Here is a 20437-nt window from a genome sequence, read left to right on the forward strand (position 1 = left end):
ATTAGTTTGATATTGTTGGAATTACTTTTTAATTTATTTTTGGTAATGTTATGTTATAAATGTATTGGTGTCCTATTATTGATATATAGTATGAAATCATTATAGCTATAAACACAAGGTATCTATCTTCTATTGAATGACAATTTCACTTTACATTTCAGTTCCAGTTACAGATGTTTGATATTGTTTGTTCCACATCCTGGGCCAATAAAGACAAGTGCTGTGAACTACCAGGCCTGGTAAGAAGTCTTCATTCATTATTGGGTCTGTTCTTCACTAAAATGTTCTAAAGTTATATTGAGTTTTCTCTGAAAATGAAATGCTATTTTGCAAAATTCATATCAGAGATAATTCATTGTGATGATAAAGAAAATGAGAAAGATGTTAAGAGGGAGGCGTGTCTGAAATTAGCAAGACACATGTATATACATGGTGGCTCTGCACAACCCCTGGGTGCCAGTTACATAAAATATTTCCTTGTTCATAAAATATTTAGTGTTTGAGTACTTTATGGCATCCCTAAACCAAAGGAAATACCTAACAGGTCCATTGCTGAAGTAATTAGGTCCAAACATCTTACTAAATGTTTATGTCCTAATAACTCAGTAGCCATATGAAAAAAAAATGATATACTTATTTTATTCTTAAATAACCAAAATGACTTAATGGGATGTGTGTGCCTATTGGCAGTGTACAATTGCTTAAATCTTGGAATCTGATGGGACATTTCTACCCTCACTTTGTTTTTCCATATTGATTTTTCTCATGGTACTTGCTACTCAATGAGCAAATGCTGAAAAACCAGATTTGCAAATACGTGACATCATCAAAACAGTATTTCAAAATCTGTTGTTGAAACTGTGAACTACTTTGAGCTGGTTTTCATACAAAGTCCAATGGGTGTTTCTCTTGAGTTTAAAACATTTACATCCTCCTGTGACCTTGTCATGGTGCCCCAGCGCACCCTTCGTACACAGTTTTGGAATTGCTCTTATAAGCTATATAACCTATGTAATGGTACAAGAAAAATCAAACTTTTTCTTATTATTAATACAATGTGTAATTCATAAGGGTATACCTATATATATGAAAGCAGATTCATATCTTCAGATCATTAGATCCTGAGCTGAAATGGTTGGATGGTAGTCATGTCTTAATAATTAAATGTGGAGAATGGACATGGAGAAGCCATCATAAAGTCTGAATGATTTGCCTTCTTAAGATCTTACAACAGATCACATCATCTATTGCAGGCAGTAAATTCATACCAACTATGTTTGAGAAGGAAATACTCTTTCTTCAACAAAATAAGTTTATAAGTAGTTTCTGGGGTAGAATTTAATCAGAGACACTGTGATGTTATACATAAGTGCAGGTAGATTGGAAATTGGAGGGGCAAGTGCCACGAATCCAATGGTGTGTCAAGCAAAATGTGATCAACACAAAATTCTCCAAGAGAATAAATATGACCTCCTATCTCAAAGCTGTAGGTTGATGCCATGATTTATTTTTTTCCCAAACAGAATGTGAGCAATAGTTAAAATTGTTGCAGAGAATTGATGATGTTTTAATTTTAAAAAATATATATTTTTTAATTGATTTTAGAGAAGGAGAGGGAAAGAGATAGAAACATCAATGATGAGAGAATCATTGATTGGCTGCCTCCTGCATGCCCCTTCCCTGGGAGTCGAACCCGCAACCTGGGCATGTGCCCTGACGGGGGAATCAAACTGTGACCTCCTGGTTCATAGGTCGATGCTCAACCACTGAGCCATGCCGGCCCAGCTGATGATGTTTTTAAGCACTGTTTTTATTTTGTTTTGTTTGTTTTAATATAGATGCAGTTATTTTGGTTAACTAGACCAGCAAGTTTTCTTTTATCCTTTGAAATGGGAAAAATATTGTAACACAAAGCTTGCAAGACCTTTAGTTCATAGAGTACTACTTCTCCAACTGAATTAAATAGTAAGGTGGTTTGGGGGCTATTTTTTTATACCCACTTCTGCCTTTCTTTCTTCCCCCGGATTCCCAAACAGGTTTTTAACATCCTTTAATAATAATGATTATCAATGACTCACAGGACACGCATTCATTGTTCTTTAAAGAAAAGATTTTTGTGGTCAGGAGAAAATATTTCTGACTTCCTGACTAATGCTCACTTTAAAGTGTCTTAAGTCAAAGTTTTTGTTAATAGTTATGCTATTTTTTTCTTCTCAGAGGGATGAGGAGACCTGCCCAGACCTTCCACATTCCTGCTCCTGTTCTGAAACCAGCAAAGGGGCTCTGGGACCAGCAGGCCCACCGGTAAGACTCGCCTAGTTGGGCTTAAATGTTCTGTAATAATATTTATAGCTATCACTCGTTGTGTGTCTGATATATGATCTCCATTGTGCCAAACACGTAATCACAGAGATGTTATATAACTTGCCTAAAGAACACAGCTTGGAGGAGTTGGTCTTCAGATGCAGGTCTCTGTGCCTCCTAGAGATGATGCTCTTAATCACTGTGCAAGACAACGCTCATGCTGCTGTATATTCAAAATGTTCCCTTGAAACTCCTATGGTTTATTCTCAGTGTGAACGTTTCAAATATTGGCCCTCTACTTATACCTGTACTATTTCTATGCCCTCGTCTTTCTCATTCTGTTATCAAAATTTATATGTGAAGGGAGGGTTTTGAATTTTTCAGGAAAAGAATGTCATCTGAGCATGACTGGGACTTTCTACAGAGAAAGGGAGGGAGGGTGGGAGGATGGGAGGGAGGGAGGAGGAGGAAGAAGAAGGAGGAAGAGGAGAAGAGGAAAAAAGGGAGGGAGGGAGGAAAGGAGAGAGAAAAAGAAAACATATTTTTGTAAAATATAAAATGCACTATCTGGGTCTTTGTATTTAGCATGATAAATCTTTTGTAATATGTTTAAATGTTCATTTTTTTTGTCTAACCTGCTAAACTGGGTTAGCAGTATTTCTTTGATATAAGTATGCTACAGCTGGTGTTCGGTTAGGGAATGAGAATTACATCAGGGCAGAAGACAAAGAAAACAGGGAGAAGGTGCACCAGCAAATACAGAAGCCCAGGAGGGATATTCTGACACCTGACCAGTGTCTGTACCTTGGCCTCCTGGAGGCGGCCAGCCTAGGTGGCATGTGAGCAGTAGGTAACCACTCTGACAGCTGGCTTGCAGCGGGAAGTTTCACTCCAGGTTGGCACCAACAACAACCTAACATTCCGCATTTCCTGAACTGAACAAAAATGAAGAGAACCTGCTGAGTGCATTTGAAATATATCCCAGCAGTTTCTCCTTTATCTTTGGCACATAGAACATTCTTTCAAGCTATGAATGTAGAACCCAAACACATTAAAAAAAAGTTTCTTTATACTCAAGGAGCAAATTTGTGGTAATAGTAAAAGCATTACATTTAAATTGTAAGATTTGGCCAGTCATTGAATCACTGTGAACCACAATTTCCTTGTATATACAATAGCACCCACTTCTTTAACTGGTATTGTGAGGAATATACAAGACAATATGTATATAAGGATTTGGTACATTATAAAACTTCAATCAAATGTAGAGAGTTGTCTTTAGTTTAATCTGGAAATTGAAAACAATGATTTGTTTTCAACTTTTTTTTTACCCCAAAAGTATGTCTTTGAACTTTATCAAGGCTAACACACATTGTTTAGTTTATTTGTTGAACCAGCTGTAAGGTATTCCATTATATAAACTACAGTTTATTGACCCATTACTATGCAGTATTTCCCTGTGACAGTATTATTACAGTGAACATTCTTTGTATGTCTCTTTGCAAACATAAGTGAGTGCGCTTGCAATAACACTTAGATTTGTTGGAGAAGAAGGAAGGTGCATAATCAGCTTCATGAAGAAACCCCAAATTGCTCCTTGGGGTGATGGTCCCAATATCCTCTTCCCCAAATTCTGTATGAGAGCTAGCTCCCATGCATTTCACCAAGACCCTTTGATGTTGCCAGATATGAGCGCCTTCCTTTATCTGATGATTATAAAACCCTGTGTCATTGTTATTTTGTTCTAAATGTCATTAATTTAATTTTAATAGGACTATCCCTGCATGTTAGTGAGATGAAGCAGTTTTTCATGTCTCTTAGCCATTTGGATTTTTTCCTATATAAATTACCTGTTTATAAACTTTGCTAGGTTTTTGTTATACAGGCTTTTTTTCCTCACTGGTTTATAAGTGGTTTTATGTATTGTGAACACTAACCCTTTATTAACAACTAGAGGCCCAGTGCATGAAATTCGTGCACCCCAGAGGGGGGGTTCCCCTCAGTCCAGCCTGTGCCCTCTTGCAGTCCAGGAGCCCTCGGGGGATGTCCGACTACCATGGAAGTATGAGAGATTCCCGCCACGCTTACCAGCCGTGAGCCTGGCTCAGGGCTTCTGGCTGAGTGGTGCTCCCCCTGTGGGAGCACACTGACCACCAGGGGGCAGCTCCTGTGCTGAGCATCTGACCCTGGTGGTCAGTGCGCATCTAGTGACCGGTCGTTCTGCCATTTAGTCGATTTTATTATATAGGATATGGTTTGCAAATATCTTTTCCTGGCCCATGGATTATTTGTTGTTTATGAGAACTTATACTGTCTAGAAATTTTAATTCTATGTAGACAAATCTATTATTTCTGTGAGCTATTGGTTATATTTTCATTTATTGCTTCTTTTAGTCATGATTTACTTATAAGTGCCTTTTTAAATTTTCAATTATGTGTGCAACTTTTATCTTTTTCTTATTGATGTATTAATTTTACTGTACTTTATCAGGGAAGATAGTCTATATAGTACCAATTCTTTGATATCTGTTGATTCTTTGATATTTGTTTTGTGACCTTTTGTCAAGTTTTACAGTATCCCTATAGGTTTTAGGAGAATGTGTTCCCTAATTATGAAGTTCAGAATTTTAGATATACAGTCCAGTAAATGAAATTGTAAATTTGCGTTGTTAGAATCTTCTTTATCTGCATTAATTTTTTATCTTTTGATTAAGAGATAGATATTTAAAATCTTCCACTCTAATTGTCAAATTCTGTTTGTAATTTCACAACATATATATAACCTTTGGGTGTTTCTTTGAGAGAGTGTTGATAGTAAATTTTCAGATTTTGTTCATCTGAAAATGCTTTTATTTCCCATGTTATCAAAGGATAGTTTTGATGGTCATCACAAAGATTACTAATTGTCCCCCATCCCATATTCATTACCACTGCTTCTTTTCAAAAAGTAGAATTCCCTGAGTTTTAGCCAAGCACATGGGGCATTCTGCAAGGGGCTAGATTTCTCAGCATCTGTCACCTTAGGACTAAGTTCTGGCCAATGAGAGAGAAGGTATATGAAGTCACCCTGGATGTTATTTTTAAATGAAAACCAAATGCCCTTCCTAACCAACCTCACCCTTCCCCACAGACTAGAATGGGGACATGTGGTAGTGAGGTAACTTTGATAAGCAACATTCTGGGACACAGCAGAACAATACGATGTTGGGAATCAAGGTTTCACACTGCCTTACATGGTAAAGCTACTCTGCTACACTGGACCAGTTCTTAGCTCAAATTTTAACAAAGGAAAATAATAAACTTTCTATCTTGCTTAAAATGTTTAATATTGACCTCAAAGCACTCAGACAAGTTTCCAAACTAATGAACTTGGAGTACAATTCTAGATTAACAATTATTTTCTCTGAGCACTTCGTAGATGCTATTACACCATTTTATAGCTCCAGTTGTTGCCATTGAAAAGTCAACTGTCAGCCAAATTAATGATTGTCCTTGAGAAAGAGATCTTTTCTCTCTGGTTCTTTTCAAGACCCCTTTAGTAATCTGAAGTTTCACTACAATATTGATGTTGTTGTTTGCCATTTTGGAAAATTTGGGACTTCAGGAATTTGAATACCAATGTTCTTATTCATTTTGGAGTTTTCTTAGTCACTGCCTCTTTGAATATTGTCTCTCTGCTGTAATGTCTATTAGGTTTTTTCTGAAATTCCAACTAGATGGATTTTATAACTTTCATGTCTTTTAAACTTTTTTATTATCTACTTTGCATCTTCAGGCTTCATTATGTGTAATTTCTTTAAATTTATCTTCTGGTATACTCTATTTTTAGCTATGTTTTAATATGCCATTTAATTTAGCCATTGTGTTTATGATTTTGATTGTTATCTTTAGTATATCTAGAAGTTATATTTGGTTCCTTTTTAAACCTTCTTGTCATTTGTACAGTCTCTTCTTCTTTTGTAACATTTTCAAGACTATTTTTCTTTATTATATTAAACTAGAGGCCCAGTGCACGAAATTCGTGCATGGGGGGTGGTGTCCCTCAGCCCACCCTGCACCCTCTCCAATCTGGGACCCCTCTGGTGGGATCGGGCCTAAACAGGCAGTTGAACATCCCTCTCACAATTCAGCACTGCTGGCTCCCAACTGCTCGCCTGCCTGATTGACCCTAACCACTTCTGCCTGCCAGCCTGATCACCCCCTAACCACTCCCCTGCCAGCCTGATTGACACCTTACTCCTCCCCTGCCGGCCTGATTGCCCCAAACTACCCTCCCCTGCAGGCCTGGTCCCCCCCAACTGCCCTCCCCTGCAGGCCTGGTTGTCCCCAACTGCCCTCCCTTGCAGGCCTGGTTGCCCCCAACTGTCCTCCCCTGCAGGCCTGGTCCTCCCCAACTGTACTCCCCTGCAGGCCTGGTTGCCCCCAACTGCTCTCCTCTGTTGGCTCGGTCCCCTCTAACTGTCCTCCTCTGCAGGCCTGATCGCGCCCAACTGCCCTCCTTGTTGGCCTGATCACCCACACTGCCCTCCCCTGCTGGCCATCTTGTGGCGGCCATCTTGTGTGTTAGAGTGATGGTCAATTTGCATATTACCTCTTCATTACAATAGGGTTTTGGTGTATATTCTTTACCTTATAATTTTAAAATCCGCAATGTATGTGGTTCTGATTCTGCTGTTTGTTTTCCTGATGATTTTACTCATGCTGTCTTGTTTCCATGTACATTTTGTGATTTTTTTGGTTTTGTGTATTTGACTTCATGTTATTTGAAACTTTGTCTCTGGGACTGTTTTGAGCCTATGTTTCAAACACATTCCTCCAGAGAGTATCTGTGCCTGCTTCTGCTAATCTCCTGAATATACAACCAACTGGAAACCACCTTAGGTTTAACTTTGAAGTTTTCTTTGGTCCTCACAAGCAGTGCGAATTCTAGTCCCTAGATTGTATAAGAATCAGCTGCTGGGTAGCAATTCTTAGGGGAGATAGTTCCTCCTCCTGCCATAGCTAAAGTGAAAACAACATCATGGTTGTCCACCTGCTGGTGGGCTATTTCCATTTCTAGCTCATTCAGAGTGCAGCCTTCCAAGTTCTTCAACATTAATGAATGTTTCATATTCTACCTTCCCCCAGCAATCATAGACCCAAGTTCATACTTCATTGCCTTGTGTGGGCTATAAAATACAAGCTTTGCAGTAATCCTCAACCATCTTCCCAATCTTTCCCCCGGGCAGTCTCAGTGCACATGCCTGCTGCTCTGTTTTTTTTTTTTTTTTTTTTTTTTTTTTGTTTCTTCTTCATTCTTGGTCCTTAAAGATCCAGTTCTTAATTACAATCATGTTTATTTTATTTTAAAAGGCATCAATAAGCTCTTTTTAGCTGGAGGCTTTTCAAGTTTTTCATTTGCAATACTGCTGGAACAAGTTATAAGATATTTACATATGACCTAAGAGTCAAACTTTGTATTGAGAAGAAAGCAGCAGACAAGTAAAAGGAGAGGGCTGAGCTCTGACTTGTTGAGGAAAACAAAGCATGTAAAATGAAGAAAGGCTATTGACATTTTAAAATATTTAAAGTATAATAAACTATTTAAGAAATAGTATCTCAAGCAGTATGTAATAAACCCTGGGCAATGACTAACATAGTTGTGATTATCTTCTCATTCAAGAATTTATACAGTAGTATTATGTGCCAATAAAACTGTAAAGAGCTGTATAGAGTCATGAGAGAGCCATATTCTCTTTGCCTGGACTAATCCTTCCTTAATAAAAGGTGGAATCTTATATCCACAAATATTTGTTGAATTCTTATCATGTGCTCAGTGATGAGGGTCAGGGTTAAGATGGCAAACAAGTTAGAAATGTAAAATGGTCCCTAGCTTTTAGACATGGTGTTTCTGGAAGGAATATCTGGGAGTCAACTAGTCACAATCATTTAAGATGTGCAAACAGAATTAAAGAGTTGGCCAGGCTAGGTATATTACTTGGGATGCAGTGGGCTTGCTGCAAGCAACAGAAAATTTGACTAGCACAGTGGTGAAACCCATGAGGACATTTGGACATTCATTGTTTGCTCCAAAAGATTTAGAGGAGGCTGATCCCTAGGGAAAGGAGGCTGATCACCAACTTCATTAAGGACCCAGATCGTTCCAGCTTTCCAATTTGCTTGTCTTTGGCTTGTTGCTTCTTGATCAAATTGGCTGCAACTGGCTAATATATCCACTCCTAGTTGCGAGGAGGCTGGGAAAGTAAATCTCTTTTTTAACCTTTACAGTATGAGAAATAAAATAGAAAGAAGTCAGGAAAGACTCTTTGGTAGCCAGCCAACAATGTCTGCCTCACTGGGAGGAAATATTTGCATTATCTGTAACAGTTAAGGATGTAGTATCCAAATATATGAAGAATTCCTGCACATTAAAGAGAAAAAGACATGCAATCCAGTAGAAAACTAAGCATACACACACACACACACACACACACACACACACACACACACACACACACACATATATGTAGTTGCATTGAGAGAAAATGCAAATGGACAAGCATTATGAAAAGATGCTCAGTCATAGTAGCTTTAAGGGAAATAAAAATTAAAATAAGAATAAGGAATTATTTTTACCAATCAGGTTGGTAAAAATGTGAAGTTTGACAACATCATATACTATGGGTTAGAGAACTAAGGACCCTCTTAAACACTTGGCAGATGGCATAGCTTTCTTTGGAGCACAATTTGATAATGTATTTGCATATTCACTAAATTTTATTTATAGTTGTACTTATTGCTATCTTAAATGTTAGCATTTTTACTTACTAATAAATATTAACATTTCTATTTAAGGAGTGTTTAGGGATGTTAACTGAATTATTGTTTAAACAGCAAAAATTTGTGGGGGAACCTCCTACATTTCCAATAGTGAAAGAATGGTTAAAGTATTATTATGCATCCATCCGTGGCTTGGACAGCTATGCAACTCAATAAGAATAAGTTAGATCCAAATGTTATGTTATGGAAAAATCTCTAAAACATTAAGGCAAAAACTCAAATAAAAAGTTTGATGTCACATCTGCAACCTACATACATCAAATTATACCACAAAAATACGATAGGTAATAATTTCTAAAGATACATATATACATGTGCATAAAATGAATTATATAATTATATTCAAAAAGTCTGGAAGATAAGCAACAAATTGAAATTGGGGAGGGGAGAGAATTAAAGTGGTTAAAAAACAAGCTGGGAGAAAACGTAAAGATCATCTGATGTAGTTTTTTCCCAAGTGATTCAAGCCGATAGTACCCACATGATTTTCAGTAGTTGTGGACATATTAGAAAATAAATTAGAATCACAAAGTGAGAAAGATATTGCATTTTCAATGGTCTTTTAATCCTGCTTAGGTGAAAATGATATTCTCAGTCTGGTGCCAGTATGACCATTCTAGTACTTTTATCCCCTTTTTAAAAAGTATATATCTTTATTGTTGAAAGTATCGCAGACATTCCTCTTTTCCCCTCATTGACCCCTTCCACCCTGCTCCTCCCCTCTCCCCAGGCCTATCCCTTTTCAACAAAGAGCAAACTTGTGACTCAAAAACTTCAATAGGAACAAAATCTAGCTAAATTGAATAACATTATTTATAGTATATCTTTAAGGTTACCTTCTATTCTTGGCAAGTAATAACTTTTTCCATTCACTATAGTGCTATAAATTTGCTTTTAAAATTGATTTAAGTGAAATAGTGAGTCAATTAAAAATATTCAAAGGTTATATATGCACACATATATTTATACACATATATACACAGAATATATGTTTGCAAAGAATACATATACATATATACATATTATGTGTTTACATGTACCATATAAAGAAACATGCTATTAAATAATCTTGAAATTGTAGTATAAGACATACAATTTTAGATTAGAGACATATTTTATTATTTGCAACCATTAATAGTAGTAGTTTTACATCACTAAATTTTTTTAAAATACCACAATTTGTTTTTTATTTTAAAATATTTGACATAGAAAGTTGCCTCAGTCTATGAAATCACTAGCAGGGAAGCTGGGTCTGCGTGGCAAATTTCCAGTTAAGGATCCTGATGAACATATATCATGACACAATGTGTTGGCCTTGATACAAAATAGGAATTACATGATCCATATTACTAAGGAAAATGGATGAAATAGATGGCTTTAAGATGTGCTAATAAGTGCTTTGTGCTAATACATAACATCTGTTTGCCAGGGTGGGCCAGGACTCAGAGGACCAAAGGGCCAACGAGGAGATCAGGGTCCAAAGGTAAAGTTCTCAGTCTCAATATTTCTATACTTCTGTCTCTCTCCCCTCTCTCCCTCATAACTAGCCATAATAATTTTGGTGTTCAGTTTACCCTTTGCAATCTACAGGGCCTTACATTTTTTATCAAAGTTGTGTCTAAATCTTTTCCATTATTCTTAGACTTCTGGTGGTTGTTTTTTTTTTAAATCAGTAAGAACATTTAATAACGTAGTAAAAAGAAAGATTTCCGCGTTAGAAATAATATCACTGTTCTGATTGATTTAGACTTCTCTCTTGTCCATTCTTTTCTTCCTTTATCTTGTATTTATTTTGTATTATAAACAAAGATGTTTCTTTGGGAGAATACTGAATCACAACTAGGCAGCAGTCCCTCCCAGGTAATTTCTCAGGTTGTAAATTCCTTCTTTCTTCTCACCAGGCACAATTCCTCCACTGTGCATAATCAAACACATGCCTCTATTTTCCATTCTCACTGCTCAAGGCCACTAAGTGTGGTGTTTCAGGTTGTACACTGTACAAAGGCACCAGCCAAGAGGACCAAGCTGTGCAAAGCTATGTCAAGGCACATGTTTTCCTACTTTGCAGGAAAGCACCTCGAGGGATGGCAGAAGCCCAGCCACTGAGTTCAGGCTTCACCATCTTCTCTCTGGCATTTGGCAAAACTTCTAACTGGTCTCCTGACTCCAGTGGCATGATTTTCTGATTGATTTTTCACATCTTCTCCCAGATTCATTCCTTTAAAGTTATACTCAGTCATATTACAATCTTAAAACCTACAGTCATAGGCTGTTTGCCTTGAGAATACAATTCACCTTCCTTGGCATGGGATTCAAGGCCCTCTATAATTTGACTCCCCGTCTCGTTTTCACCATGTTACTTCACCTGATCTGCTCTCCATCCATTTGCTTGACTTACTGCCTCAATGTGGTTACTTATTAAATTTGCATAGTATTTATTCTTGGAGAGGAGGACATTGCAAGTTTTTTTTACTATAAAATTGGAAACAAGTGGCCTGACCATGGTGGCTTGAGTGTTGACCTATGAACCAGGAGGTCATGGGTTCGATTCCCAGTCAGGGCCCATGCCCAGGTTGCAGGCTCAATCCTCAGGGGCATGCGGGAGGCAGCCAATCAATGGTTCTCTCATCATTGATATTTCTGTCTCTTTCCCTCTCCTTTCCTCTCTGAAATCAATAAAAAAAAAACACGTTGGAAACAAATGAAGCAAGGCAAGAGAGAATGTGGGGGAAAAGGAGTAAATGAAAGGAGGCTGGAAATAACTAATCAGGTACTAGCTAACTCAAAACTTAGACCAGAGATAGCTCCTTTTTTGTTTTATTTTCTGAGATGGTGATACACTTTCCCAGGCATAGAAATGATGTATCTTACTTGGCTTCATCTCTTATTTGCTACGAGAAGCTAGTGGTTTGAAAGCTTCTTTTCAGACAATAATATACTGGGTCTTCCTTGGTTTCATCTGAGGGCAGTGCCAATGAACTCCTGTGGATGCTGGCTCCCTCCTCCCAACACCTCTAACACCATGATCATGTTTTTTTAACATTCTCACTGGATGATGGTTCTGATCATGAAGACATGTTAGGAATTCCAAGGTGTTTGATATCAAGATTTACTTCTTTCCTCTAATCATTCTCATGTGGTTATTTCTGTGTGATGATTTTGATGAATCACAGATGCAAGTCTTTAGTGGTTTTAGGAAAAAGTCTTGTTGGAGATAGGGTGCCCACATGTCCACCAAGGTGGACAGTGTAGGAGTTACACTTTCCAAATGAAAAGCCCCAATCTGTATTATTTTTTATTTTGTGGCTTTGAATTTCAGTTGCAGTAAATAGTTAATAATAATTTAGAAGCTCAAAACAGCCCTGTTACTGCTCTTTCCTAGTCATTTTTATCTTATACTTTATAGAATAAAATGGGACCACCTACTTTCTGCCCTTCTACTCCATTCCCAATTCCTCAATAATATCCAAACAATATATTATTCAACTATTACAAATATTAAGTAATATTTGTAAATCTCCTCCATCATATTTTTAAAAATCTGGCTACCTCTCTCTCACCTTCTTTTATACAATGTTTCTTATAAGACTAGTTTTCATTCAGTGTTTTTACATCCTCACCTCAAAAATAATTCACTTTTTTTTTGGGGGGGGGGGTACTTAAATAATCATAGCAACTTTATCCACAATTGCCAAAAAAAAAAACACCACAAAAAAACAACTGGAAATAATCCAATATATCCAATATATCTCAACAAGTAAAGAAACAATTTTCTGTCTATCCATGCAATGGAATATTACTCATCAATCAAATGGAACATATTACCAAAATATGCCAGACTCTTGAGTGAACCTCAAAACACTCTGCCATGTGAAAGAAGCAAAATCACAGGAGCACATAGTGTAAAATTCCATTTATACACAACCCAGATTATTGTTGACCCACAGATGATTTCTGTTCCTCTAGGAATCCTATAAAATTGTTCTCATTAGTCACCAATCACTTTCTGTACCAAATCATGTTAAGGTTGTTATTTGCCTTAACTTATTTGAGATCTCTACAGCATTTGACATGACTGTCACATCTCTATTTGAAATGTTTGGCTTTTGTTGGAGTCACAGAACGAGAGAAGGACAAGGAGATGAGGTTGAGGATAAGTAGATTTTCTATGTCTAAGATTACAGAGATATCTAATGTTAGCCAAACCACAACAAATTCCAAACTTAGAACTAAAAGTTGCTAACTTGAGAGGAATGTTTGATTCTGGGAAGAAAGGAAATTAAATAATGTTGAGGCTAGGAAGTTCATTCAGTGACCACTGAAGAGACATAAGGGTGGTGACAGGATCATGTGATGAAGAAAGCAGAGGGTGGGTGCAAAGCCTTCAATAAATGTTGAGGAATGCCCGTGCGGTAGGTAACTGACAGTAGTGAAGGTGGAGAGAGAATGTAGTTCAGCTGGATGGTATAAATCTTTACAGACCAGGAGGGTGGTCTTGAAGCGTTTATATCTTTTGGATTTGTTATGGAGTGTGGGAGGTCTAGTAACTCACATAATTGGCATAGCATTCTTATTTATGAAAGCAAAAAAACAAAAGTTGCAGCAGCCCCTGCGTGTTTACTCTTTTGGTTTACTGATGACATTTTGTCTGGGAGGTGAATCATCGGAGGTTTAGTGTCTTGTTATCCCATGAATATTTCACGTCTTAGGAAAAATTATTTAAGGAAATACATTATCAGTGTCCTAAGCAGAAATATCTTCTGGGTACCAGAGGGTCTAATTTACCTCTGGGATGACTTTCCTCTCTTGCCTTACAGGGACCAGATGGCCCTCGGGGTGAAACAGGCCCTCCAGGACCTCAGGGTCCCCCTGGACCCCAAGGACCAAGTGGTCTGTCCATTCAAGGAATACCTGTGAGTTGTGTGTAAACATCCAGATAGGTTTTTGTTATTATCATTTCTCCATGAATTATAAAGAATGAATGTTTGTCTTCTGTGCCTTAATTATGATTCTTAGCCCCTATCAACTCTTACCTACAAATAAGAAATAAGAGTAATGACTGAGAGTTCATTCGTTAGCCTTTTTTTTTGTTCAATGATGAGGTCTTTTACTAACACAAGGCTATCGAGTACATATATCCATGAGTAATTGGTCTGTAGAATAAAAACAGGGCTTGACATGTATTGCCCTTTTCCTTGTTTGACTAAGTCCTTACCATTAACAAATGTTAAGTGATCCATTATGTATTTATAGTGATTGGGATATAGATTTATGAAAGTCTTTTACTTAGCATCTTTATCTCAATGAACATCAAAGTACAGTACATTAAGTATGAGTTTTAGATGATAAATGGTGTACTTTTTATCTCCTCATTTTTTTAAAAAAAAGCTGTTTGGACCACTGAAAACAAATTTAATTCCACTCACCGATTTTCATGAAACTTACCATAGAGATCTAGATTTATTGAATAAAACCAGTCACTGTAATTAATATTTGAAGCAAACAGATCCTTTGAAGCCATTTTAGCAGCCTTTCTGTGAACATGATATGTTCCCTAGCTAAGTTTTCTTTGCCAGGGTTATTTTCACATTTTAGAAAGCATCAACATGCCAACATGTGCAATTACTACTACTAATAATAAGCATTGGTTGAGGTCTTAACCAGTGTCTGTGTTTGCTTTTCCATTCTTATAAATTTCTAGCCAAAGCAAAACAAAAATCTATATGGATAATGATTTTAAAATCTAAACTATAAACAATATTGAAATGTCCAAGACTCCCCTCCACATATTTACTCTATGGGCTTAACCATATCGGACTGTATGTTCTGTGTTTAAACTATTACGATATATAAATATTCAGCTTACTAGGAATGCTTCCATAAGTAGTATAGCATATGTGAGAAGTGAAATATGCTGTATTTGGGTGTTATTGTGAAGCAATTTTATGTTGAAAATATTAGAACAGTCCATGGAGAAAAAAAAAGACCAAGTATTGACCTATGTGAACTTAACCCCATGTACTTTTTGGATATTCAGGGAATGCCAGGTGAAAAGGGGGAGAAAGGAGAGACTGGCCTGCCTGGTGTACAGGTATTATTTTTGTTCTTTTTAGTCTATTGCTCTTAGCTTTAGACTAGGGCTAATGGGGGTGGGGGGAGCGGTGGGGAGCAGGGAGAGAGTATAGTTCTGAAGTTAGCTGGAATCTTGGCAATAAGTGGTTTCTATTTTAAAGATGGTTGGTCTGTATTCATTTACCTTATGCCCCCTCTAAAAGTCATACTGATGGTCTCAGGGTGAGCCCTGGTGGGGAGCTTCCTTTCTCCTGGGTTCTGAATGGTCAGTCACAAAGGTCTATTAGGTTTGGTGGGAGGCCTTGGTCTGTTTCAGGGAAGCTTGGTGTGAGGGTAACTGGTTTCCATGAATCTGACTCTTATCTTGTCCTTGCTCTATATAGGGCATCCCAGGAGGCATTGGCTCACCAGGACGTGATGGCTCTCCAGGCCAGAGGGTAAGGACTTACCCAAGGTTGGTTGTTAGCACTCTACTGTCATTCCTCACCAAGTCACCTTTTGCTTCTGGCAGGTTTTTATGCAATGCAGTCTATCAAACCAGGTTTTTTTCTTTTCTTTTCACTCCTGTCTATTTTACAGTCTGTCTATCCTGCACCTATTTCCCTTCACTGACATCTTCTGTTTATTACTTTCATCAAAATCTGGGAACTTTCATCAAACCTTCCCAAATTAGCAACACCTCTTTCTGAAGGTTCTCATAACCAGAATACACTTTGCACTGAATTGTATGTATTGGTTGAGTAGATTTTTTATTTTTTTTCTAATTCTTACAGCACAAACCTAAAGGAAGTGAAGAATCGTGAATCAAAATTTAAATATAATGATGATCTGCAGTACACTGCTTTTATTTAATGTATGTCAATTATTTTTTAACTTGTTGAAATGGACAGCAGTCAAAGAAATTATAAGGATGGTTAGAAGAGGGAGGAGATAACATTTAGTATTTGTTCATCAGCGTCTTCACTGAGCCAGGTTTGAGGTTCTTGTCCTCAAAGATTTTACAGCTTAGTGGGAGGAGCTATAATAATGCTATGATAGGGTATTTACAGAGCCCCATGGGAACACAAAGGATAGATAACTAGTCCAGACTTCAAGGTTAGGGAAGAGCTTCCCAGAGGAGGCTGAGTATGAACTAAGAGATAGAAACTAGCCAGGTGCATGAAGAAAGGAAAGCCACAGCAAGCAGAGAAAATGGCATATACAAAGCAGGGGAGATGAACAGAGTGTGGGCATTTCCAATATTGCACATAGGTCAGTATGACTGGGGTGGCTGGGGATTAGAGTGCAGTGAGAGTGTGTGTGTGTGTGTGTGTGTGTGTGTGTGTGTGTACACGCCACAGACATGTGCACATATACTTAGAAGTGGGGAAACTGTCCAAAAATGAAGCTGGAGAGGTAAATACATATTTACTTAAATCATCTATTTTCTTTCAGAGTAAGGATTTTGGGGTTTAACAGGAAGGTAATAGGAAGTCTGAATTTTCAGCAAGGGAGAGATAGACTGGTCTTCCCTAAACGATCACTGATTTAGACATGTAGGCAGCTCCACAGTTTCTCTCAAAACTGAATTATATGGGGTTGCAGCCACTTAGATCCAATCCAGTGAAGGCCAGACAATATGTTGGCATTCAGTGGTGTCTTTGGTATAACTTACCCATTAGGTTGAAAAACAATTGGCTAGAAGACTCATTTCTCTACTCAAACAAGACTTGCCTTCAGCTCAGGGTACTTATACTACTCAAGAATAAGGAGATTGCTTTTTCTATAGAACTAGGTGTGGGACCTTAAATTTTTCCATGTTCTTTTTTCCCCTCCACCAAGCTTTCATTTGCTTAAAAACCCAGTTTAGTCTCTGTCCATCAAATGGAATTACTCAGTCTGCAAAGCAGGGCCTGGTGGATGTATCTAAAGGAGGCATTCTCTGAAAGTTAGATTTATGTAGGTTTCTTGTACATGTGGAAGGAGTGTCTAGAAGTATTTATATGTTTTGGCAAAGGGCTTAGGCTAAGATCCTGTGTGGTTACCCACCTAGATTCTTTCATGATTCCCAAAGCTCTGAAAATGGCAATTTCACTGATTTGGTTCAGTGAATTGACTTGATTTATCCATGCCTAGAGTCCAATGTTGGCAAAGAACTCCCAATTCAAACATATTGGATTCATGTTGGGATCATTTGGTTTTGGAATTCTTTTTTTAAAAAAACAAATACATCAACACAGACTTTTTGTAAATATTTTGCTATTCCTCCAAACATGTTTTCTTTTCTGAGATTAAAATCTTAGAGCTGTAATTAAGTGATAAGATATCTGTATATGGATTTTATTTTCCTCTCTCCCTCAAGTTGAGGGAAAACGTTCAGGGTATATCCAGTTTCTACTTTGAAAAATTCTTAGATGGGTAGAACTTGCTTTTTAAAACTGGTTTTCAGAGGATACTCATTCTTTTAGGGCAGGTTAAAAATAAAAAAGATTGTGGGAATACTGTGACAGTTGTTTCAGAAAAGATATTTGAGGGCAATGAATTTCCAGTGTACAACTCAAAGGGGTGCCATTCACAGAGAACAAAATATGAAGGTATCCCCTGGAATTATGTAATGTCACTGCCCTGTTTGCAGAAAGGAATATGTATATATTTTAACATCTAATATCTTATTTAATAAAAGATTCATTGAGCACATATCTTAATTGAGCGTGTACTATGTCCTATGGACTATGCTCAACCAAGGAGCGTGTCCATTAATGCCTCCAGAGGGGAAGGACCCAACGTGAGAAACTTTCTCTATCTAAGGAGGCACTTCGTAGACCCGGAGGAGATGGAAGGATGGGGTAGTGTCAAGGGCATTACCTTGGCCAGGAAAACTGTCTTTCTCAGAGACAGTCGAGAAGGAAGAGAGGTGGGTGAAAACAAAGTTATTTAGGTGGCTCTGATGTGTTTAGTCAGATAACCTTTTAAGAAAAGTAAAAGTTTTAAAACAATTCGGTAGTTATTTAACAGGACTGTAAATTCAAGATTTTAGGAAGTCCTGGACCAGTTGACATGGTTGTAGGGACAGATCCAGGACTTTGAAGGCCAGGTCTTTCTGGGACAGCATGAGTGCCCAGGAGTCTGTGGTTAGTTAGGCAGGACGAGCGGGAGGTTGTTGAAAAAGTCCTAGGACAAACACTGCTGATTGTTCCTGCTCTTCCTTGGGCCATCCTAAAAGGCAAACCTGCAATTGGGAAAGAAAAATGAAAATAATCACAATATCAAGCGTGGCACAGAACAGACAGAGCAAACCCATACACGATGAGACTTACTGCTGACATGCCTGGGAAGCCACTCCCAGGAAGCTGTCCAGTTCGGCTCAGTGTCCAGGGAATCAGGAAGCACAGATATTTTGTTTTCTCATCACTGTAAGCGCTTCAATGACTTCCCCTCCCCCACCATTAGCGTCCACATGTACAGTTACTACGACTTCATTTGCTCTGATCTTGAATGAAGGCACAGAAGGAGGAAGCTGGAATAAATGTGTGTGATGCTGTCCAATCACAGCTCCTAGCTCCTTGGTAAGACTCAGAGGGTCAGTGAGCGAGGTGTGCTATAGGAGAGGTGGGCGATTCCTTACTGCACATTCTTCTTTCTTTTAAATCTTTGTCTTCTCATATGGATTGTTAAGAACTCACAGCCCAAAGCTAGTACCATCATGTTTACTATGAGCTTAGAGAAAGGTTAGCACCTCTTTCCTGGACCTGGTGCTAATGTTACCCCTTGACTTAGTCTGGAAGGAGGGAGAGCTTAACAAAGAATAAAAAGGAGAAGATTAAACAGCTCCCTTTTAAACAGGGAACCTGTTTTCTAGTGTTTCTAGCTTATTCTGGATTTTCCCACAGGAGATCTTTGACTGTTTGAGGAGGCAGCTCATATTCTATCCTGGGTCTGAGGCCACAGAGCAAGTCCAGCTAAAGTTGGACTTTTTTTTAAAAATTTCTTTATTGATTAAGGTAGCACATATTTGTCCTCATCCCCCCATTCCCATCCCAAACCCCTCCCCATGGATACCCCCACCCCCCTGTTGTCTGTGATCACTGGTTGGGCTTATATGCATGCATACAAGTCCTTTGGTTGATCTCTCCCCCTTACCTCCACCCTCCCCTACCTTCCCTCTGAGGTTTGACAGTCTGATCGATGCTTCCCTGTCTCCAGGTCTGTTTTTGTTCATCAGTTTATGTTGTTCATTATTTCCCCTAGATGAGTGAGATCATGTGATACTAGAAATACACTTATAAGAACCGAAAATGAGACAAGCAATAATGGTTATGCTGAGAGGCAAATGAATCAGTCTGTAGTGAGTTTCTTTCTGGGCCAACAGTTCTTTTGAGTCCCAATTTCAATGTCAAACAGTTCCTTATGTGTACATGTCAGCAATGATATTTCAGTTCTGGATGGTGGGCACATGGTGGCAATGCAGGTCCGACCCTCTCTGGTTTGGTCCTGGGCAACCTGCAGTGATGCACAGCTGCTGACTGCTAGTATGGCAAGGCGTCATCAGCGTCTTCCATCTCTGGACTGTTTCTCTTCTGTCTTCATGGCTGGAGCAATTCCTCTCTGTTGCAGGAATCCACATGGTCTTGGAGTTGTTTTCTGAAAATATACAAACATATCCTCGACCAAAAGTTAATAAAGGAATCCTTTCTATAAATTTGACTTGGGATCCTTTTTCATTTTTTGCCCAAACGATTTTCCTTTGGCTTGTTTTGACACCATGTGTGTTTTTCATGGGTGTCTTGCTGTTAGCATTTCAAATGAAAGTTAATTTTCTAAAGTAAAAATTTTCTAGATGTAATTTACTTACAGGATATTTTTCCTTACATGATATTCTTCTACTATCCCCCCTTTTTTGATTTAAATATTAGGAGGCTTTTGGAAATTCTATAATGTAGTCTTGATAGCTTTTAAAGCTCACGGCCTACTCAAGAAGGCAAATAATCCTTTCCACTAATATTTACAGGGTAAAATAAGATTGCTGTTAGAGTATTAAATTTGACAGTAAAATAGTAGTCAAGTTTTCAGACTAATTTAAATTGGCTAATTGAAATAGCGAATATTCTAGAAAAATTAATGGTACTGGACAAAAAGCTGTTCCTAAAGCGTTAACTAAAATTTTTACTGGTAGTTCATCTCATGGTAAAATTGTGTAACATGTAATGAACCTAAAGCAGTCATATTGTAGTGCAAAAAATTAAAATTAAAAAAAATTAAAGTT

At 37.9% G+C, this 20437-nt stretch overlaps 1 protein-coding gene across 5 annotated transcripts in view; it reads left to right on the forward strand.

Moving 5' to 3' along the window:
* COL14A1 (collagen type XIV alpha 1 chain) overlaps positions 1-20437 on the forward strand; it is a gene marked incomplete at both ends in the record, with an annotated part of 185099 nt that overhangs the window by 117632 nt on the left and 47030 nt on the right. For all 5 annotated transcript variants that reach the window (XM_080646647.1, XM_080646648.1, XM_080646649.1 and 2 more), the window contains 6 exons: positions 162-239; positions 2218-2304; positions 10553-10606; positions 13941-14036; positions 15161-15214; positions 15579-15632. In XM_080646647.1, coding sequence (XP_080502773.1) covers positions 162-239; positions 2218-2304; positions 10553-10606; positions 13941-14036; positions 15161-15214; positions 15579-15632 — 423 coding nt within the window. The remainder of the gene's footprint in view (positions 1-161; positions 240-2217; positions 2305-10552; positions 10607-13940; positions 14037-15160; positions 15215-15578; positions 15633-20437) is intronic.

This window comes from Plecotus auritus (assembly GCF_963455305.1).
Source record: "Plecotus auritus genome assembly, chromosome: 11".
NCBI classification, from domain to species: Eukaryota; Metazoa; Chordata; class Mammalia; order Chiroptera; family Vespertilionidae; genus Plecotus; species Plecotus auritus.